The sequence below is a fragment of the Curcuma longa genome, chromosome 21 (genome assembly GCF_044706935.1).
Source record: "Curcuma longa cultivar G26 ecotype Majalengka, Jawa Barat chromosome 21, ITB_CL_G26_1.1, whole genome shotgun sequence".
NCBI lineage: Eukaryota > Viridiplantae > Streptophyta > Magnoliopsida > Zingiberales > Zingiberaceae > Curcuma > Curcuma longa.
Genome location: NC_133881.1, coordinates 11338635 through 11362650, shown reverse-complemented (window position 1 = coordinate 11362650; position 24016 = coordinate 11338635). Strand labels below are relative to the sequence as shown.

Below are 24016 nucleotides of genomic sequence, written 5' to 3'. Positions count from 1 at the left end.
CGCCTTTTCAATGAATATTATTTTAAGATTAATTAGGTTGAAATTTTATTTAATCTTTACATTTTTTTGAATTGCATTCTAAATATATAAGAAAAAGAATACTTGGTTATAAATAGAATATTTTGAATTCGCACATTATTAATATCAAATAATTGAATAGAAAAAGAGTTACTATTGTGATTAGACAAAAAAAAAACAATCTGTAAAATCATGAATGAAGATCGAAGATCTTATTGAATTCTTAAAATAAAAAATTTGAAAAAAATGTCATTGTACCAAAAACAATAATGACAAAAAATTACATATAACACAAAAAAATAGAATTCTACGAGGTGACACACTGTGCAAATAGTGTATAACATTTAATAAACAATAACGAATATATTGATTAAAAATATGTTAGAACATAATTTAAATTCCACATTATTTGTTGTAATACTTCTAATTAAAATTGTATAGCTGCTATGTTATTTATAAATACTATATGATAATGTAGAATAATATGCTATGCAGTTTATAACATTTAGTGGAGTCAAATGAAGTTGGATCGACATAAACAAACAAATAACTCCACACTGATGAAACTTAAACTTTCTGTCAAATTAACTTAGTTTTCAGTTTAGTGCAATGAACAGTTTTTGCTTACCATTCTCACCTAACAGCTCCTTCCTCCTCAATAATACTATGGATTCAGTAAATAGTGATGCATATCGCGCAAGTAACCTTCTTTCGCCTCCACACTCTCTTTAGGAACATCAGAATTCCATCACAACTTATGACTCCAGTCGATCGAGCTACATTGCGACTTTGAGCTCAGTTAAAGTAGGCATCGGACTTCCTGACAGGAATGACTTGAAAAGAACTAGAGCTAGTTTTGGTTGATGTAGGGGAACCTCATGGCCTGCTCCCCTAACGGTCACAAACGTGAGGCCTTTGTATGCTTGAGTCCATCCACCTACCTGTTCCATAGCCATGATGCAGAAGAAAAAGTTAAAACTTGAAGTTATCTAGCAGAAAACAAAGTTATGTAATCTTCTTATAATAACATGCTGAACAAAAACAAACTCAGAATTCTTTCTTTATCTAATATATATGCGCATATTACATATAATTAGTTCGCTATCAAACTGTTATTGATAGCCAGATATGAGTTAAGAGACAGGAAGAATACTCTATATACAGTTACATACCTGACCATCATCATACCATGCATGCCACGGTGTCAGTGTGGGAAGCTTAAGAGCATCAACATTGTACCTCGTTGATGTAACTGGAATTACTGCATCTGTATCCCCACTGAAAAAAATGAAATTCACAAGTAATCAGTAATGTATTAACACATGACTAATATATCCTAAGAGATTGTCACAGCAGTTTGCTTGTTCAAACATAGTAGAATGGTATACCAATATTCAGTTCTTTTAGATAGTAAAAACACTCATACACTACTGTCTCTAAATAGAACTGAAAAGGAAGACTGGAAGTGTGAAGAGCAAGTTTAAATACCCAATTGTCAGAATGTAGGCACAGTGAATAAGGCAAGACTATACCATAAAGAATGGATACGATCATAACTGGATAAAAGTCACCTGAAGATCCAGATGCGAAGTCCTTCGCTAATAAGCTCATGATAAATATGCAACACAGAGCTTTCAGAGTCCTTCCAATTTTCATTCACAGCATCACTGCGTTATTAGAGAAGAATGAAGCAGAATTCGGTCTAAATATATAATTGCACAAAAATGTCCACAAGGCTGAACCCCAGACTTTTTATTAGCACTATCCTTAAACAACTGATCCTTCAGAACATTAAACATATAATAATTTTGGTACATTGATATAATGCACACGAATGGGCACCTCAAAACATGAAAAGTTTGCAATAGTTAAACAAGAGTGAAACATAAATAATTGGTTAATAACAAACTCAGTTCCTTTTTAAACAAATTTCCCATCAGCAAGAAAGATCATTATAAGCATGCACTAAAGGAATAAGAAAGTTAAGTTGATCAAAATTCAATAAAAAGACAGAATGTTAAAAAAGAAGGGGGGGAGGATGATATCAGTTTCTCAACCAACAGAGGGTAAGGATTATTTTTTTGGATTGACTATAATATCCATGTTTTGGGAGCACCCCTTTAAAGTAAAGGGAAGAAACTAAATTCATGTTCCTTCAATTGAGTAAAATGATGGAGGGGGAGTGAAGGAAGAGGGAAAAGATCCCAGATCATTGATCACTCTTGTCCAATTATGTGTCACTTTCCTCCTGTAACTCTCCTAGTTCTCAATCCAAGTAAACCAGCCTAAATGGTTCTTTCCCCATCTTAATCAATTGGGAGGGATAGAAATTACATATGATAGGGCAAGGAAGGAGTTCCCTTCCCGATCCAAACAAGCTACCTCTCCCTTCCCTTCTCTTTTATAGGTTACCTCAATCCAACCATGTCTGGAATAAGCATGGTTTCAGAGCAATAATTGAACTAACAAGAGATGTCCTAATATGAAATGCAGATTATTCACAAAATCCATTTGAAGTTTACAAAAAGATTCTCACCTGCAAGTTTCCCACTTCTTTGGAGCATATGCTGGATTGACATGGAGAGCCTTTTGAACCTCTGGCAGATTAAAGTAAACTGTAGAATGCTTCTCAGTGCATGGGTCATATTTTTCACCTATTATCCCAAATGACTGTCAAAACAAGGCAACTGGTATGAGATTCATAAATTCATTTCTACTACGACAAATTAAGAAGACATGCAAGGTTCATCCAATACAAGGCTTTCTCTCATTTCATCCACTATAAAACTGCAAAGCTGTATTATGAAAATACCTTATCAATCTGTGATTAAAACACTTACATGCCTTCTTTTCAGTAACTTATTCCTTGATAAGGTGACACTAGCAGTACAGGAAGGAGTAAAAATACTGTATGGGTCAATATTCCCAATTTCCTTGTCGGCAATGTCAAGGATCCTTTCACATGCAGACGATGTGTGTACAAATGATTGGAAGTCACAGAAAATGTTTAACAACTTGTATGTTTGATCTGAAATCAAGCCGGCTGTCCACATGAAATGAAATACTCCATAATGGTCATGATAATCATCAGTCAGAGCATTTCCCACCTGAGCATTTTTAACCCAAATCTAGGGTTATAATTCACTCTATGAAAAATTCTAATGTCACAAATATCTACACAAAACAACAGCAGCCTCATCTATATCAAAATTTGTACCATGTATCCCTTTAGGTTGATTGACTTTTCTCCTGTCAACTTTTGTGACCTTACAATAGCTTGAGCCAACTGAGGTACATAATGCCCTTTTAAAAGAATATGAAACTATTTCAATAAACAGATACAAGAAATTGACTCAATATATTGAACAAAGCATTAACCAGAGAAGAAAAGGGAGACACTTCTTTTTTGTTTCCAAACCTGCATAACTCTCTCCAGTTATGTAAAATTCCCTTCCACGGTATTGAGGAAAGAGCTTGAACCAATTCTTCAAGAATGCTAACGAATCTTGTGCTGCAAGAAAGAGAAATTAAAGACTCAAATTTCAATAAGTTTATAACTAAGTAAAGTTTAGAGGATAAAATACCAGTCCTTTTATCTCCATTCGTCACCACATCCTGAGAGTTGCTTGCATAGGAAAAGCCAACACCAACAGGAGAATCCAAAAACAAGATATTTGCCACTACAAAATATCCAGAGACAATCATATAATACAAAGTTATTGATTTATCATGCTGGATCTTACACTTTTTACTTATCAAATTCAAACATGCTAACAAAGATGAAAACACAATTCAGTTTGGTATGACAATACATGAATAAGAGAATACACAAACTAAAATAAATAATTTTTTTTTTCACCTTGATTCCAAGAATAAGGGTTGAGATAAAGACTTTTCCCATCTTCTTTGACATGAAAAGGCCCTAACTCCTCAGCCAACCCATATGCAATAGAAGAGCAACCAGGTCCTACAAAGTACGAACAAAAAGCACAAAAAGTTATTTTTTTGCATATGTGTAGTCACCAAATCATTAATAACAGACACAGACTTAACAACTATATTTACCAAATATACATCTTATGAAAACCACACAAAATAACTCAACTTTAGAGCAAGGTAATATACAAGTAAAGATCCAAACAGATCAAGCCCACTATGGGGCAGGACTTTGTGAAAAATATGACTTACGTAAAACAAATAAAATATTCTACCTTCTAACCAAGAGTGATCAATGTGGCTGGCATTCACCACCAACCTGGATATGATCAACTTGAGCTATCAAAAAGTTTATCTAACCAACTCCTTCGCCTAAAACAGGCTTCCTCCTCCATAACATTGTTATTAGGTAATTGTGGTCATCTCATTATATGGAGAGGTCCAATAACTAGGATGGAAGATATGAGGGAGAGGAGAGAAAGTGACAAAAAGATGTACATAAATGATGGAGCTCCATATATAATATTGTGCCTTTTCTTCCTCTGCCTTATATCTTCCATTCAAGTAATCAGATCCTTAAATTTTGACACAACATTGTCCATGACAGGTTTGTAGTTCTTCTAGAGATCGTTTGGACTGCTATACTTTGCTCTGTTGTCCTAATCCTTGATGCTATGTACCTTTTTATATAAGATTCTCATCAACATTTTGGTTGCATTCCATCTTATAACTTATGCAAGTTAAGGACTTGAGAATTGGGTGCAAATGAAACGAGTCTACTTGCGAGTTTTTTGAGCTGACTCGAAAAATATTTGATTTGTATTCGAAATTATCATATTCAAGTTGAGCTCAAACAAGTTCGATTATTTTTTCGAGCCAAATTTGAATCCATAATATTTTGTTCAATTGTTCACAAGTCACTCGAGCAAAGCTTTGTATATTTTTACACAATTTTAGATTAAGTATGCTCAAATTAAGGTTAACTCGAACTAAACTCAAATTTTAAGCCATTTTGAACTATAGTTTGATTATACTTGAATTAAGGTTCAAACAACTCAAATCAAACTCAACCTCGAATTTTATTTCAAACCAAGCTCGATCCAAAATTATTTGTATGCGAACAGAAATCATATCAATATTTTTTATACTATTCGATTTGATTCAGTTTGTTTGCACCCCTACTTGTGAACTTACCCTACTCTCCTTTGATATCCCTGAAAACAGATTGGTATAAGGTAACAACCAGCACAAACGTTCACAGAGGTCCAACTTGTGTCTATATAGTACTGGAAAACCATAAAAAAAAATCCTAGATTATATCAAATTCTTACTTTATACAACCAACCAAAAGCATTATCGGCTGAAAACAGGACAAGGCCAACTACTGCAAATATTGTTTAGCAGCGAAAGGAAGCAAACCATTAGCAACAATCCCATCTTTGTTGATGCATCAATAATCAGCATACCTTTCAATTTCAAATATATCAGAAAAGGAACTGTTCGATGCAAGAAGGAATCTTTAAAACAAATTGTGTATAAGGGAGAAAAAAAAGTCAAACGAGATCGAAATCCAATCTTATTTTGCCAATAATTGCTCGCAACCAAATCTATTTAATTAAAAATGGTCAGATAAAGAGGAAGGGTTCCGAGAGGCAGACCTCCGTTGAGCCAAAGAACGAGAGGCTTGGAGGCGGGATCCTCAGTGGCCTCAAAGAACCAATAAAAGAGAGCCCGACCGGCCTCCTTATTGACAGTCACATAGCCAGAGTAGTGGGCGAAGCTGACGTTGAACGATTGACCAGGAAGCGCGATCACCAGGCTCTGGAGCTGCCGCTCCAACGCCGACGCCGCGGTGACATCGCCGGGGGAGGCGGCGAAGAAGAAGAGAAGGGCGAGGAGGAAAGCTAGGCAGCGACTTTCTGTGACCATCCTCCCACGATCCCCCTCTCCCTTCACCTGGTTGGGGACTCGGAGTAGCGTTCAGGATCCTTTAAAAATGGACTCTCCTCAGAAAAGCGTCTCGTTTCCAACGCGTAGATTCGTTCTGTAATTAAATACATTTATATAAACTAAATTTATTTCATTAGAATTCCATTTACAGTCAACTTTTACTTGTAAATGTCCTAATCAATGGGAGACAATGCGATCTAGCGTTGCAGGATTCGACGCGTGGCTCAGTGGCAGTGGCTTGGTGTAGAATTCAAGATAGTAAAAGGCAGTGGATAGAACATTATTTTAGTGATCAATCAGTCACAAGCGATGAGTGCATCTCAAAGATCACATGGCATGTCAATTACAAATGTATGGGCACATTCAAGTGTGGGCAAAATTATTTCATTCAAAATCTCTTTTTAAAGAAAAAAGGGAATGATTTTACTTGTATTAAATTAGTTAAAACTTAATCCAACATTAAACTAAATAAGTGTTAGGTTAAATACTAATAAAGTTAATATAAGTCTATTTATTCATTATTTTTTTATTCTTCTCTAATTAGCTAACAATAGTTAAATAAAAGATATTTTAGATATAAAATATTGATGAGATGTGTTTTTTGATATATATTTTTAAATAAAAGTGGTATTTTTTATGATTTATATAATTTAGGATGATCTTTTGATTTTTACTCCTATAAAGTTTTCTTCCTCTTTAATTTTTACCCACACGATCTTGATACATGTGTTTTATAATGAAAATTTTCTGTTATATTAACGTCAAACTATATTGATTCTGTTAGTTCGATTGTAAGAATTAATTTTTTAAAACTTGTTAATTTAAAAAATATCAAGAGATAAAAAAATATATGGAAAATATTATTAAATTAAAAATTTTATCTTAAATATTAATTAAATGTAAAAGAAAATAAAAATCTTATTAGAAAAGAAATAAATCTTAACATATTCTAAATCTTAAAAATTTTAAATGGACTCAAAATTTTAAAATATAAAAGATAAAAATTATACAAAAATACTTTGAATATAAAAAAACTTAAAAATTAATAATAAATAATAATTATTAAAAATAATAATTAAAAATACTTTATGTAGTTTGAGGAAGGAGTAAGAAAAGTACAAATGATAAGAGTTTAGATGAAGAAAAGTGATGTCAAGTATAACTAAGATGTTGCTTTCAGGTCATGGTTGAGTTGGTTACTATGGAATAGACTTGCTGAAGTGAGCAAGAGTTGAATCTCGATGAAGCTAAGATGATGCCCTCCCCCGTAGTGGTCAACTGTAACTTCCCGATTTACCTCCTCATAGGTGATAGCGGGGTCGACTATGTGGGACCGTTGGGATGACGGATTCCACCTTTTGTTAAGAATATACCTAACAATCTTTCTTCCTAATGATTTCTTTGTTTGTGATATTTTTTTATAGTTATAATTTGATATAGTTTCATTTTAGTTTTAGTATGCAAAATTTATTCCATCCAGTTGAAGCCTTGTGGTGGATTGATAATTCAATCTCAAACCTTGTTTTGATTCTAGATATAGAATCTAGTATGACCTAGCTAAAGCCCCCAGGCTATGGTACTATGGTAAGTAAGATAGGTTTCCTAAGCAATGAGGGTTCAAATCTCACAGGGCACATTACATCTGGGGAGTTTGAAAAATTTATGACCTTGGATCATCCATTATAACTCATCTGTGCTTCCCAATTTATCTTGGTAGTTAGTAGAAAACTTTTGTGAGGCTAGACCAGTCACCTACAGATCAGGTCAGACTAGTCCGACCCTACAAAAGATTTTTACCGATCACTAGGGTACATCAGGGAGTGCTTGCAGAGGGTGGTCCAGCAGTCTTGCATTCATAGATCAAGAACCTATTGAGGGGAATTCATCTGACAATTCATTGTAGTTGGGACTCGATCTTTAGATTTCTAAGAAACTGCATAGGCACTCTGCCGTTGCACCGTAGCCCCGAGGGCCTTCGACATGTCGTCTTTTCATAAAAGATAATGGAGGTAAGCCTCTACAAATAAGGATAACCTTAATTGGGATTCACAAGCTTGATCCTTTACATAGATTTACTTAATATAAATCTTACATCTTTCTAAACGATGAAAAATGAAAATTTAAGAAAAAGGTGAATTAACAAGGCAGTTTCAATTATATAGCGGCGTTTTCTTTCTATGGATCAATTATTTTCAGTGGTGTAGGGGCAAGAGACTCAATGAAGGATGTCGGAGGAGGTAAGATGATGATGAAACACTTGATACTCTCCTCTCCAATCCGAATGAAAGGAGATTAGTTTATGATTGAAGTAGTGCTCAAAATGTTTATAAAAATGACAAAAAAAAAATCTAACAGATCATATTTTAGTGTCATACGAAAAAATCCAAGTGAACTTGCCAAAGTTATCAATAAAATTAACATAATAAAGAAAAAAAATTGATTAGTTCAAATAGGAGTAGGGCCCATATATCAGAGTAAATTATTTTTAAAGAAAATAAGAGTTATGAGTGGAAGACACAAAAGACTTCTTCATGGGATTTTGCTTTCATGCAAGTTTCACACAAATGAGATGAGGAAGTTAAAAAGTTGGCAATGATATCTTAAATAAGACATAGAGATGGATGACCACCACTATAAAAAAAATTGATAAATTTGGGATAAATATTAGTGACAAAAATTATTCATCACAAATTAGCAACAACTTTTGAGATAAAATACTATTTTATCACAAATTTATGATAAAATTTGTGACAAAATTTGTTACAGAATTAGCAACATATTAAATTCGACACTAAATTCATTTTGAAAATTACTTTTGTTGCTAAGTCATCGCAAATTTATGATGAATTAATATTTCATCGCTAATTGACAACGAATAAAACATTCGTCATAAATTTGACGATGAAAAATTAATTCATAGCAAATTCGACGATGAAGAATAAAACATTCATCATAAATTTGGCGAGAAAAAATTAATTCATAGCAAATTCGGCGATGAAAGAATCATTCGTCGCTAATACACGATGAAATATTAATTCGTCGCATTTAAATTGACGATGAAAGTAATTTTTGTCGCCAAATTGGTGACGAAAATAAATGTGCCAATTTGACAGCGAAATTAGTTTTTGTTGCCAAATTAGCGATGAATTTGACAACGAAGTTAAATTCATTGCCAAAGTTATGACATAAGCCCTAGATCACAATTTCTTTCTTTCCTTCTCTCCCTTTTGTTATATTTGAGAGGTGTCCTAAGGAATTGTCTTACAGTTATACTATTTATTGGATAAATAGTAATTTAATATTTGAATGCATATTTTCTATATATTTGATTGGATCTTAAATTCATTAACTGAATGTCCGCAATACGATTTATAGTATGAGAGAATTTGTGATTAGATCACAACTAGTGAGCATATCTACATGTGCAATTGTGAATGTATTGAAATTATCCCTAGTCGAGAAATTGATGAGCACGGACGTCGTCGATTTTGTTGAGACTAGCATATTTAAACTCCTTGGTTTGCTAAGCAACTATTCTCATTAGCTGAATACATTAGATGTTGAGAGTTAAACGTGGATGCTGGTTAAAGGTAACCAGTTCATTGGAGTGACCTACTGTCACGTCCCGAGAGACGACTGTCTGAAAAATTTCGACAGCATCTCCCCTATAACAATTCAACTTTTCCTGAATACATAATAAGATAGAGGCCCACACGGTCATTTACATACATACACAAGGGCCCACATGACCATAACTAAATATACACATATGCATCCACTACTACAACAAATCCACATACAACAACGAAAATGTCAAAGCACCACAATAGTGCTCACAATAAAATCCAATGACAAACTCTACGAACCACACATCAGAATAATACAAAACCACACAACCAACGAACAAAAACCATACGAAGTACTCAACAATCCAAAAACACATGAAGGAAAACCAACTTTGCCTTGCTATGAGATGGGGACAGTCTGGCAGAACTCCAAGCTTCCAGCAATATCCTTATCTACTACCTGAGGAGACATAAAACCTCAGGGGCTGGGTGGTGAGTATTAAATACTCAATGAGTACTAGAATGAAAGTGCATAACATAAAGATATAAGCATAGATATCAAAGATATATAGTCTCAGTAGTATATTTACTGAACAAGGTCAAATAAATAAGATATGCAACAAACATATATCAACCAAGTGCAACAACCAGAATCATATAACAGCAAATGCATCAACTATAAATGCAGTAAACAACAACAAATGCATGCATGACCACTGTCTGCACTCATCACCCCCAGTCACCCACCTAGTGTAGTGAACTGGGGTGTCAAATAGGATAATTGCACACCCTCCAACAACAAACCACTACACGTGAATGAGGAGTGAGGAAAATATCACCATATCTTCCTGTCAGCCACAAACAAGAGCAAGCCGATCTTCTTCTTACTTGGTGGGAGTGGAGCTCACCCTGTCCACGACCTTGGTGTGGTGGTTGGACCAAATGACAAGAACGGAGCTTCCCTTAGAGCCAAAGGTTTCACTTTTGGAGTCTTTGTGTAGCTGTATTGGAACTCGAACGACGCACCACCTATCCGATAGGCAATCCTGTTCTCTCCCACCGTAATCCTCGATTCGCCGTCAACCTGAGGTGGGATCCTCGCTCTATACGCCCGACGGAAGGCAGGGTGACGTGCGCCCTTGAAGTTAACCGGTGGCTTGGAGTACTTGGAAGCTTTGTCGAGGATGGAACGTGCAGAGGGGGATGAAGGGGTGTCGCGAGACCTGAAATCTGTAGGAGATTGATGAGGGAAATCCAATCCCCCATCTTTGTTGTCGGCGTCCTCGATCTCCTTCTGCTGGCGGCGATGGCGAATGAAAGGCTCAGCGTTGGCGTTGTTCCAACGAGAAAATCGAATCTCACTGGATGACGGCGATAGGCGAGGGGAAGGGGCCACAGTATCGGGCTGTGCAGTTACGATCGGGGGCAGGAGGCACTGACTCCACGCGACAGGTGATGGGCGGTAGGGTAGCACCGGCAGGGCAGTGGCGACACCTGGTTGGTTTCCACAGCGACGGCGTGATTGGGGAAGAGGGCAGTGGCGTCAAGCCACGGTGAAACAGAGAGGAGGAGAGGTGTAGTTAGGGCTACTCGCGATCAGGGCCTTCTTTATAGCTTTCCTACCCAAATTCCTCGGCGTCGGTTGCTTCGAACTCAACGCTGCGGAAGAGACAAAGGGTGCGGGGTCGTAGGTCGCGTGGAGAAGAGGCAGGCTGTCGGATTCCAATTATAACGAGAAATGTACAATAACTTTTAAATTGGGTCAGGGTTTAGGCTAAACCGATTTAGAAACCTAGGTTTTACTGTAACCATTGAATCGATTACTGTAGCGAATCAGGTTCAATCTTGGTTCTCTTAGTTCACTAATCAAACGACCTTCGATTTGATCCAAATCAGTTTTATTTGATTTATCTTCTCAAGATGAAAATTCTAATCTATTCTGTTTTGCCAAAACTCTCTTTCATCATGAACCAAACCAAGTTGGTTCAAAATTGATCCACTAAAATTTCTACATATCTTACATTTACTAACCTAATGGGTTTGGGCTTTATGATTTACGTATTTAACCAAATTCTAACTTTGAGCTCATCAACCTAAATAACTTGGCTAATTTTGAGACTTCAACCCACTTAATTCGGCCCAATTAAAAAATCAGTCTTTAATTGATTAATTCTAACCCTAAAATTTCTAGGATATTACACCTACCATGAGACTTCTGTTGGGTTGCAAGGGTGCAAACATAGTCCCACATCTAAAACACATGGGAAAGATCATGAGTTTAAAAGGATGGAAAGTATCTCCATTGGCATACATGGGAAAGATCATGAGTTTAAAAGGATGGAAAGTATCTCCATTGGCATGAGGCCTTTTGGGGAGAGCTCAAGAACAAAACCATGAGGGCTTAGGCCCAAAGTGGACAATATCATGCCATTGTGGAGATACGAACATCCTTTTGGACCCAACATTTGGTATCAGAGCGAGACCGCTCTTCACCGGACTAACCGCCGGATGAGCCATGATCCAGATCTAACCATGTGGGGACCCTCGGGGAAAAACAAAGGAAGTAGGGGAGGTTCGGACCATGAGGGACATGGCAGCCGTACCATGAGGACATGACAGCCGGACCATGAGAAATGGTAGCCGAACCATGAGAAATGGTAGCGGAGCTTCCAGTGGTCCTTTGTTTGAGGGGGGGATTGTTGGGTTGCAAGGGTGCAAACATAGTCCCACATCTAAAACACATGGGAAAGATCATGAATTTAAAAGGATGGAAAGTATCTCCATTGGCATACATGGGAAAGATCATGAGTTTAAAAGGATGGAAAGTATCTCCATTGGCATGAGACCTTTTGGGGAGAGCCCAAGAACAAAACCATGAGGGCTTAGGCCCGAAGTGGACAATATCATGTCATTGTGGAGATACAGACATCCTTGGGGACCCTACAACTTCATATAGTTCTATGCATATGTCAATGAAGATCTCAGTGCATCTTAAGTGCGAGTTTCCTTGGACCTATAGTATTCAAGTCACCTTGGTCATGAAGGTTTATACTTTGACATCTTAAGCAAACATCTCTGAGGAGATGTGGACCCAGGATGATTGGATTTAAGTCAAAGTGCCCGAGGGTGTTTGAATAGCCCACCAAGGATTTATCACTCCTTGAAAAGGAGATGTATACCCTACGATCGCTTATCAAGATTGTTACTGAAAGTCTTTGGCCAAGGTATTACATTTCAAGAGTACGGCACTCTTGGACACATGTACAAGTAACTTAAATTCATAGGACAAGAAAGCAAGCTTGATTTAGGTGTGACGTAGTTAGCCTAGTGGGGATTGACACACATAGACCATGCCTTGAACCAAGCGGATATAAGTCGGTGAAAGGAATGAGACACATTTCATTATAGCTGCTGAAAGGTTTAGAAATTGTTATAAAATCAATCATTCATTTTTGATCAATTGGGGATCATAATGTACTACTAGGTGCCATTCATGATTGTTTCATAATTAATGGTTAATTACGGACGACCAACATAATCGAGAACCTATTGGGTCACACGCACTACAAATTCTCTGAAGGACTTAAAACGAGTTTGAGAATTGAATTCTTAGAATGAGAGAAATAAAGTTTGGTTGGACTGGACAAAGAACAAAATGATGGAATTTATTTTATGAAGACAAAATGAACGAAATTAATTTTATTTAAATCGGAGGTCATTTTGTTATTGAACCAAATAATTTAATTTTGAACCAAATTGAACCAACATAGTTTGGTTCATGATGGAAGAAAGTTTAGAAAAATAGAAGAGATGAGGAGCTTCATCTTATGAAGATGAAATGAATAAAACTGGTTTGGATTAAAATGGAGGTTGTTTAGTTGTGATTTAGTTTTGAACCAAATTGAACCTGATTTGCTATAGTAATAGAGTAATAAGAAAAAAAACCAACCACCAGTTCAATGGAAACCCTAATCGCGTGATCTCAATTAAAATCGTGTACTGTAGCTTCTCAAAAATCCCGAGGAGCGCATTTTTCCCAATCGAGTTCTTCTTCTTCCCCAAGGGCACGACGCTGGCTTCCCATCCGCACGAGGGCGCTACCAGAGCTATCAGCTGCGTTGCCAACCGAGGGAGAAGGAAGTTGGAATCTAGGGCTGGTCCTTGGATCTTCCCAACCGATTGCGATTTTGAGGTCGTGGACTTCCGCTCTGTCACGCGCCTCTGCTCTGTTGGACAACCGCCTCTGCTCCACTGATCGTAGGTCTCTGCTTCACTAGATGGCTGCCTCTGCTCTGTCGATCGTTCACTTATGCTCTGCTAGCCGACTGCCATTTCCAGAGAGGAGGAATCGGAGAAACCTTCGCTTGGTGATGCTCCCTCTTTGCGTGAGGAGAAGAGACCATGCACTGTCCGTTTCAGTGCTTCCGCATGAGAGGGGATCAAGTGACGACTACCTCTTGGATTCTTCCCGGTGAAGAATTGTGGTCGACTGCAAGGAGGAGTGTCCTTGCCGATGTTAGACGCCGATAATTGATTCTTGAGAACAGTGGTTACCCGAGAAGTAAAGACTGCCTGTTTTATCTTTTTCCCAGAGCGACTTATGAAATTTCTACCGAAATAGCCAATAAATTATTGTCTGACTGATTTGGACGAATCTATATTGGACGAATCTATTGATATTTATAGTTTTGTCTGACTGATTTGGACGAATCTATATACTGTTTGTAGTAAAGATGAACATGAACTTGGATTGTTTTGTCTAACTAGATGTAGATGATTATCTTTGACATATTTGAATTATGATTTAATAATTGTGAATGTGATGTTATCTAATATTTGTATGTTGGATTTTAAATATTAGAGTTTTGAGCAGGTTATAATTATTTGTATTTATATTATATATTTGTGTATATAGGTCTATTGTATTTTAAAAATATAATTATCCACAGCGCGCGGGGCGCATGCTGCGGATGCACCTTTTCGCAGCGCGCGGGGCGCGTGTTGCTAAAAATTGCACCTTTCTGCAGCGCGCGACCCGCGTGCTGCGGATGCACCTTTCCACAGCGTGCAGGCCTCGTGCTGTCGATGTATTATAACTTTCAACAGCTTAAAGTTATGTAGCACACGATGTGCGCTACGGATAGCTTAATTGCACGCTGCGGAAAGTCAAATTTGTTGTGGTGTATCATAATTATTTAACATCATTTATTTCATATTTTATTATAGATTTATTAATTCTGTACGTGTTATTCATGAGATTAATAAAATGTGAATAACCATTAGTGAGGGGATTTAGTGACTTATACAAGCACTCATGATCTCACAAAAGAACTGTAGTAGAATGAGTTTAAGATAACCTATCCTCTTCAATTTATATGAAATTAATATTGAATATATAATCAATTATTTCTTTCTCATTCTAGCGGATGTTTACTTGGGAACCTAATGAAGAATTAGAAATAAGAAGAATTTTTAAGAAAAAAATATAGTGATTACATCTGACATGTACTTAATTATGCAAAGACGAGGAGAAAAAGTCACCCTGCATCACAAGAAAATTTAAGCTAGGATCTTCAAGTTTTGGAAAATTGAGGAGAGCAAAAAGAGGAATCAATAGAATAAACTTAATTAAGTTTATATTTTTGGAAACTTATCTGTGACATATGCAAGCGGCTTAATCAATATCGATGACCATACACGTAGATTGATAATTTTTTTCAAACACTTAAATTTTAATCTATGTTAAATTATTTTATTATTTCTAACCATGATTTTTTATGCCAAGGAAATGGGGTGGGAGTCATTATTTATAGACACTTTCACTTGTACATTTCAAAAAAGGACAAGACTTAGAGTGGGGATAGATCTAAAGCAATTAAGGTTTGGATTGTATAACTTATATCAATGAGTAGATGTTATTAGTTGTGTATCTGCTCTATCTTTATTTTAAATGTGTTTTACTAGATATAATCAATATTATATGTGTTTCTAAAATATTATTATTTTAATTTTTCTAATGATAATACAGGACAAATATCATGAGTTCGAGCTAACACAGTAAAATTCAGGTGCTAGTGATGATAATGATGAATCTGAATCCTCTGTTGGGAATGATCTGAGTATATGACTGGAGGCGAATAGGAGACCCAAAGGGGGAAGGATATTGGGTATGGATTCTTTGAGCAGAACCCATAAAGTTGTTGGTACATCTTTGACTGAAGATGTTAATCATTTGAAGGGCATAATAATGCAAAGGGATCAGGAAATGAGGCAAAGGGAAAAGGAAATGAGCAAGTTGCATCGACAAAAAAACTTGATCATATAACATTTGTAGTTAAGTTTCGCTCTAAGTCAGATTTCTCCCGCTTCTCGTGATGGTGGTGATGATGCCGATGATAATGATGGTGGTGATTCTTTATGAGTTTTTTTGTGTATGAATATTTTTTTAATAAGTATTTTTAACATTTATTATTTGATTAAGTTTGTGAATTCTTCATTTACACATTTTTTATTAGTACTGTTAATTTTTTTAATTAACAAGATTGGTGAGGTCAACTAATGTATTGCAATTCAGAAATTCATATCAGAATAAATAATCTTTACATATTTAGTTTATAGGATTTTATTTCTTTTTAATAATGATACTTTTCCTTTCTTTGTTTTCTTATGCATGAAAAAAAGACATATTGTAAAATACCAGAAGATTAGGGGTTTATTCATAAATAAATTAACCTTAAAATTTATTAGATTAATTAATAAAACCCTAAGTTATATAAAAGGGTTAATTGGTTGATGGAATTAATTCATCAAATCCTCGATTATTTAATAGAAATTAGGGTTAATGGGTATTGGTATATGGCTTAAGGGGTTTAAAATTGGACCCGACCCGTTAAGAGAGGAAATAAAACCCGTTAAGAAACCCAATAAAAACTACAGCGCCAAAACCTATTCCTCAACCGCCATCAAACCCTTTGCTTTCGCCGACTCTCCTCTGTTTCTTCCTCATCACGCCGACGCGGTGTTGTTCCCGTCGTCTTCGCCGAAGCCAAGTGAAAGGAGGGCCGACGCCGGAGCCGGGGAGGCTAGCTAGAGGAGCAGCGATTTCCGTTTTCCCAACCTGCGACATCCCCTGTTTCCGATCGCGAGCCCACGACTTTGATCTCTCCTTCGTCTCCGACGGCGCCGAGAGAGAGAGTCCAGTCGACCCTGGAGCTAGAGCTGGGGGGCCGGCGATCGGAGCTAGCGTTGATCGGGGCTAGAAATCTCATCGGAAGGGGTTGAAATTTCCCACGCAAGGGGCGGATCGGGCGGCGGTGAAGCGGAGAAGAAGAGGAGGGTAAGCTAAGACCTTGAATCCTTAGGGTTTCTTGGATTAAATCTTATTAGATTGGCCTTGAATCTTCCCTAATCTTGGATTGTTTTCCTCTCCACAGTTTAGTTGGTTCGGTTGGATTTGGTTTGGGTTACGGCAGCAAGAAGGAAGGGTTCTAGGGCTCCATTGAGGTAAGTTGTTGTTAATTCTAAATTGGTTGTTCTTGATTAGTAATATAGTTGATGTTGGTAGCTTGGTTTTGGAGTTGGTCAGCCGGTGGGAATTCTTGGATTCGACGGGCAACAGCTTGGAAGGAGTTAAGCTAAGGCTTAATCAATCTGATCTTGAGGTAAGAATCCTACTGATTCTAATTGATTATCAATGAGTGTTGTTAGTAATGAATACATGGATTGATTTTAGAATGAGTTGTGGTCTGTTATTAGGGATTTGCCCAATTAGTGGAGGTTGGTTGTTTTGTGGGATTTGGTTAACATTGGAACAATAGGAGTTTGGTTTGAAGCTTGCTTTGAGTTGTTCATGGCAAGGCTTGGTTCTACTTAAGGTAAGTTTATTTCCTAGAATTTGAATTGATGTTTTAGGAGTTTTGGTTGATTATGTTGGTTATTGATCTGGTTAGGAATGACTTAATTAACAACAAATTATACCTTGGTTAGAGTGTTGGTTGGTTAGGCTGACCTTGATTAATGGATGAATTTAGTTGGAATAGAGTAGTTGGGTTAACTATGGAAGTTAGTTACTGTAATTTAATACAGTAATGTCGTAACAAATATGGTATTGTCGTTTTTGCAGGACCTTGACTTATTTACGGTCCTGTATTTCTGGGGGTTCTAGTTGTCTACGATCATCTGATCAAGTGGGTATCCTTTACTTGGTCAATACAGGAGTTCTTTTTTTGGTGCATGTATCGTTGTTTTTCTACCTATCCTGTTGATACCCATGTTTTATAAATAGTATTTAGTTGATATTCTTGATGATCACTGCTTGATACTTGCTGGTTGATCTTATTATGATCTATTTGATATCATGCTGATACCCTTGTTTTCAGTAGAATTTATCCAGTTAGTACTCATCTAATTTGTTATTTATTACCTGTTGTATGATCTCCATATGATCTATCCATAGTTAAAACAATTTTAGCTATGGTATCATTGACCTATGTTGACCCCTACTGATTTCTGTTGAGCATGCTGATTGATTTAGCTATTACATGTTGAGATGATCATCATACATCCATAACTAGTTGTAGGTATTATTACTGTTATTGGATCTTACCTGCACCGTGTTGTGGTGCCATATAGGTAAGAGGTTGCACTACAGTTGGGTGCGACCAGGACTGGCTACATTGCCTTCCTGCCACACTGCCCTCCCCACTTATCTTTACTGGTCAGTTGTGGAGCTGTGCAGTATGTCATGTCTTGCCCCCCAGTTCACTGAGCTCTGGGAGAGTGACTGGGGACGACGAGTGCGGACAGTGACGGATATTTTGGTTGCCTTGATTGATGCATATTACATGCATTTGTTGGTAGGACTATTACATAGTTTACTTTATTCATATGTTTGTGGATTGTTGCATTTACTTGCTATGATTGTTGCACTTGTATGACATTGCATACATGCTTACATGTACCTGATTTCTATATCTGTTGCATAGTTTGATCTTTGCATATCGTCCCCGTTGATATACCCTGTTGATTAGTTGATACTCTTGATACTCTGTTGATACCTGCTACCATGTAAATGTTATCTTGTTTCTTTTATACATGTTTACTCAGACTTGTATATCTTTGCTGTTCCTTATGATTATCTTACATGCACATTTCCTGTACCCACTGAACATCTAATGCTCACTATCTAGATCCTGGGGTTATTTTGTTTTCTCCCTAGGTAACAGATAGGTACTTGAAGCTTGGAGTTTCGGTCGACTGCTGCTGTCTCACATCAGAAGGTTTTCCTGTCAGTTCGTATGTGGTTTATTGTCGTTTCGGGTTATGTTTTATATTTCATAGACATGTAGTTGTGGTCTGGACTGTAGTGGTGGGTTAGATTTGCTATGACTATAGTTATGTTGGATTTGCACTGTGGTTATTCGTGTCGTTCAGATTTTCTACTATTTCTGCTTTATGAATTTTGCATATTTTAGTTATAGTGCACATGATATGATTGTGTGGCCGTGTAGGCCTTATTTTATAACTGTCTGTGATTGTGTATATCGATTGGACGAGTAGTCCTATTCCAGCCGCCTGTGACTGAGTATTTATGCATGTATTCAAGGAAATTGTCACAGTTACAGGGGAGATGCTGTCGAAATTTTTCGGACAGCCTCCTGGGTTGTGACACATATGGAAGGAGGAAGCAATGTCTCTTGAGGAAGAAGATGACGATGATGATTACTATTTGTATCTTTCTCTCGTCTCAAGACTTATTGATATAGATTTTGTCATTGGGATATCATGACTTGGTGGCTGATAGCCCTTAAATTGATATGTCATGCTAGGGGCTTCAAATTGATTAATTATCAAAAACCCACAATGAACACAATCAAATAATGTATAGGGTCCACGAGTCGTATTTTTCCAAAGAGCTAGTAAAAATGGTTTGAATCGAGCTTGAATGTCGTTCTTTTTGGGTTTTTCTATGTAAATGGGTTTTCATGTTTTTCAAATGAGATGTAAATTCAAAATTAATGAATGAATTAAAAAATGCAAGTTTGTTAATTTAAAATGCAACTATTGAAACAAGGTGTGAAATCAAACCTAAAATGCAATTCAATTCAATTTCAAGGAGTAATACCTGAACTAGTTAAGCATTGAAGCATGCCATCTCTAGTTATGAAATGTAAGTTCACTTTCCTCAGATTGTAGGGAATCAAATTGAAATTTATTGGTTGTCAAACCCTAATGCAAAGTATCAACAGTAAACTAGACAGAAACATGAATGCAAGGCAATGAAACCAAACAAATGCAAGGAACAAATTTAAGGAAGAATTCAAAAATGCTGGTCTCACTTTCAAGGATGCAATTAACTACCAAATGCAGTAAACTATCGTCAACACCAATGCTCAAAGTTAACAAATCAAGTGGACTGATACAAGAGGTCAAACTGATATGGAATAGTGAAATCTAGAGTTTTAGTGACCGAGATGCAAGAACATTCGAAATTGAAGCTAATAAAACTCTAAATAGATCAAGACATTCATCAACAGCTAAACAATAGCCAAATAATGAGCATTCAGGATCTGTTAAACAATCTGGTAAGAACAAAAATTCAGAAACAAACTGCAGCAACAAGAAGAAAACAGAAATGTGCAGAAATCAGAAATAAACTCATCCCAACTTCCCTTTCCCGTGTCTTCTCAACTTGGTGTCAAACAAATTGTCGAATTCAACAATGTTGGCTTCGAAAATCATTTTAGAAACCCGAATGCAGCTGCTGGTCTTGTTTGCTCGCGACCCAAACACTGAAAACCCGAAGAAATCCTCTCGTAAATAGAGCCAGGTGCGCCGCAAGCTTGAAGTTGCAATGCTAGAATTTCTTCCCTTCTTCTTGCGTTGATAAAATTGCTGAAGCTTTGGACATGCTCTGCGATCTTCAGAGGACCCCTCGTTGAATCGCGGCTTCTGATGATGCAGCAAATCACTAGAACCACAAGAAACAGGGGACTACAACGCCGGAGAAATCCTCGTCGGCGGTTGGCTTCCAACTGCTGAATGCCGCCCAACGGACCAGTTCCAGCCTCCTTAAGGATCAAGAAGCACGAAGAAATTGGAATGGAGGAATGGGGCTTTGCTGTGAGGTACGCTGCTGAGCAGGGGTAGAAGAAGATGTGATGAACAGTACGCGCAACCATTGTTCATCGCGTAGGATTTCTGTATTTATTTGAACCGTTGATCAGGGGGTTGATTGGAAATGTTTGGTTTTGGGGTTTAAGGAAAAGTAGGGTTTGTTGAGTGAAGTTGATCTAGATCAAGCTTGAGTTGGGTCTTGTCTTCAATGTGGACTTGATCAAATGAGCTTCTCCCCTTTGCAATGGAACCACATGTATCAATCTTGGGTTAAATTTTCCTACAAAGCCAATTCAAACTTAATCAAGACTTTAATACCATAATTTGCAACGATTTATTCTTGAACCCAAAAATGATTATCATCTCGTAAATACAACAAAAGGGTATAACATTAACCATGAATTTCACAAAATATACCCAATATGAACCCACAATAGTGTAACAAATACTAACTCATTAGTGGCTTATATGATATTTTTGTATATGATGATCGTTGAGATATCATGACCTGGTGACTTATTGTTATGATTGTTATTGTGTTGTATGCATATATGTGGTAATGTATGGATTGAAATTGTGATATGTATATGTGATATGTTTGGATTGAAATTGTGTTGTATGAATATATATGTGATATGTATAGATTGAAATTGTGTTGTATGAATATTTAAGTTATTGTGTTAAACAAGTTGTTTGTAAAATTTAGATTGATCCGATCCATTGTTTGTATACATGAGAAAATGCAAAAATGGACAGGATGGTTGGGGGAAAAAATTATATTTTGATGAAAACACTTTCGTTGCAAACATATCATACGTTATTGTACATCGTCAATTGACAACGAAATTCTAAATTCGTGGCCAATTGATGACGAATTAGATTTATCGCCAATTGGTGATGATTTCTGATTTCATCGCCAATTGGCAACGAATTGGATAATGAATAATATTTTTGTCGTAAAATCTTATGATGAAATTTTAATTTTTCATTGCAGAACTTGACGACAACTTAATAGCGACAAGAATTTATTCATCAAAAATGTCATCGCAAAAGTTTTTGTGATGAATTTATTTATAAAATTCATCATAAAATTCATCTCTAATTTGTGATTTTTTTTATAGTGCATGATGAGCGTGCTAAGAGAATATAAAAGTGCGTTCTCTAACAAAGGCATTGGTAGAGGTGGGGTTGAAGATGATAAAGGTTAGCTTTAATATCTCCTCGAAGTAGAATAGTTTATGTCGTGGGATCCTTTATAAGACAATAATGAGGATGAAATTCAAAAAATACGTTATTATTAAGAGCAAATTGACGCATAGAAAGCAAATTCTTAATGATAGAAGGAACACGAAGAGTATTATGCTTGCGAAAAATATGATCACATGAGTAAATTAAAAGGATGTGTTTCCTAGCAATTTATAAATAAGAGTCATTATATTGCCTTTTTGTACAATGTTGGGTCTGGGAAAGGGCGAAACTTCTGTGAGAATATCATAATCCAATGTAATATGATGAGTCTCCCAAGAATATGAATGTCATCCTAGGGTTCTAGGAATTAATAAAACTGTATCAAAGGAATTGAGATTGAGAATGCATTAGATTGAGATGATTGAGTTGCTGATTTTCATATGGAGGGTGGAGGTCGATTTGATGATGCAGGTTCTCTTGGAAAATTTGAATCAAACCTTTTATAATACTTTTGAACAAAATGATAGTTGAGATAAATCTGACAACATCCTCAACCTCAACCTTGATCTTGACTTTATTATTACACGTAAGTAGGGTAATACGTGAAATCCAAATCCTAGAGATGGAATATTTCCATCTCAAAAATAGGTATGGGGCTTTCATTAATGAATTTTGAGTAATTTTTAGAGACGGAGAAATGATTTACAAAGACAAAAAAAAATTAAATCCTATTTTCTTGCAATGAAAGAAGAAAGCTCAACATTTTAAGTTTGCAAATTTTTAATCAAATGCGCCCTAAGTATTGGTAGAGAAGCTACCGACAAATTTTTGCCCATGCATCCCATATAGGGGAATATATGTAATATATATAATAGTTGCTTGTATCCCAAGGAGTGGAGCATTTATATCCTCTTGAGAATATAATGTGACATTTCTTCGTCAGTAACCATGTGTTCTTGACTACGTAGCTTTATGGGACCGGCACGACAAACAATTGTAAAATTGCAAGAGAACGGAACGCCAATTGCTTTTTGGCATCACTACTACCATGCATGTAGAGAAGAGCAGTTCAAAGATTTATTATTACACGTACTGTATGTGAAGTCCAAATTTTTATAAAAACTTTAAGGCGACATTCTTCATGTAAGTAGGATATTGATGGATTATTCAACCCATAAATTAAACCATGCATACATTCATGCATGGATTTATTGTGATACATTCATACATATATATTAATATTATTGCATGATTGATGATAAAAATGTTCGAGGTGAATGAAATAGCAAATTAACTGATTCGATGCATCAAGTTGCTATTTAATTTGTTAAATATCAGGTGTCAAAGAAATGTGATATAAGCATCGAGTCGCCCTGTGAGTGTCGTGCTGGTGCTACGAACTTCTCTCGTCAAAAGGTAGCCTCTGGCATTGCGGAACCGCCCCGTGCCACCGGTGATCGCTCGCTCGAACAACGTCTGCAATGGAGCCACCGGGAACGGCCCCTGTACGGCGATGGAACTGCCGTTGTACTCGCCGGCCGTGAACACCAGCTGCAAGATGGTGAGGCCGGAGTTCTCGGCCACACTCGACCCCACTCCCATACCTTGGTTTCTCCCGACGATGGGCGAGTCGGGCTCGACTCCCTGGCGAAGGAGATTGTCGTAGACGATGAGGTTGCCGAACCCAGCCCCGGAGGTGGAGCCCCGCCGCTCGACCGCGTAGACGACCGTGGCGTTGGGCCCGGAGCCGAGAACTCGCTCGTGGTTGTAGAAGCGCAGGTGCAAGTAGCCGTCGGTGCTGGATTGGGCAGTGCAGAGAGACATGAAGAACAAGAGTAAAAAGGAGAAGAAGAAGAAGACGATGATGGAGGAGGAAGGAGATGATGCCATTTGAATGATCGTTGGATGCACGAGGTAGGCAATAAAGCCAAGGTGAGCTATAAATAGTGCATGATAAAGAGCAGGGTGAAATACCAGGTCGTTTACGTTACTGTTGAATAACTGTTAATTATTGCATGTATAAAGTAATCAACATGATAAACAATTTAGTAATATTTTAATAGTAACAAATTTGGTCAGATATCTATTATACAGATACGTTTGCGTGCTTCTTCCACCAATGAAAACGGAGACTAATCTGGAGTAACAAATTAAATGCCTCGAGTATAAACTTCCAAAACAAAGAAACAAAACCGTCGTCGACAATATATCCAAGTATATATGTGTAACTTATTATTTTCTTT

General features: G+C 36.8%; 2 protein-coding genes and 1 long non-coding RNA gene across 3 annotated transcripts; 1 reads left to right on the top strand and 2 right to left on the bottom strand.

The window, feature by feature from the left end:
• Positions 1–555: 555 nt before the first annotated feature.
• LOC141814266 (serine carboxypeptidase II-2) lies at positions 556–5952 on the bottom strand. The gene is made up of 10 exons (XM_074702204.1): positions 5613–5952; positions 3878–3985; positions 3603–3698; positions 3437–3529; positions 3236–3321; positions 2859–3125; positions 2555–2688; positions 1590–1685; positions 1191–1296; positions 556–959 (listed from the first exon to the last, which is right to left on the bottom strand). Exons 1-10 carry the CDS (start codon positions 5881–5883, stop codon positions 795–797), a joined length of 1422 nt encoding a protein of 473 aa, XP_074558305.1. The 5' UTR covers positions 5884–5952; the 3' UTR covers positions 556–794.
• Positions 5953–16445: 10493 nt separating this feature from the next.
• Positions 16446–19360, top strand: LOC141815544 (uncharacterized). Its single transcript, XR_012600557.1, has 4 exons — positions 16446–16806; positions 16909–16973; positions 17035–17131; positions 17593–19360. It is a non-coding gene; the product is annotated as an uncharacterized LOC141815544 (long non-coding RNA).
• Positions 19361–23099: 3739 nt separating this feature from the next.
• Positions 23100–23663, bottom strand: LOC141814218 (dirigent protein 22-like). Its single transcript, XM_074702164.1, has one exon. It carries the CDS (start codon positions 23661–23663, stop codon positions 23115–23117), a length of 549 nt encoding a protein of 182 aa, XP_074558265.1. The 3' UTR covers positions 23100–23114.
• Positions 23664–24016: the final 353 nt, after the last annotated feature.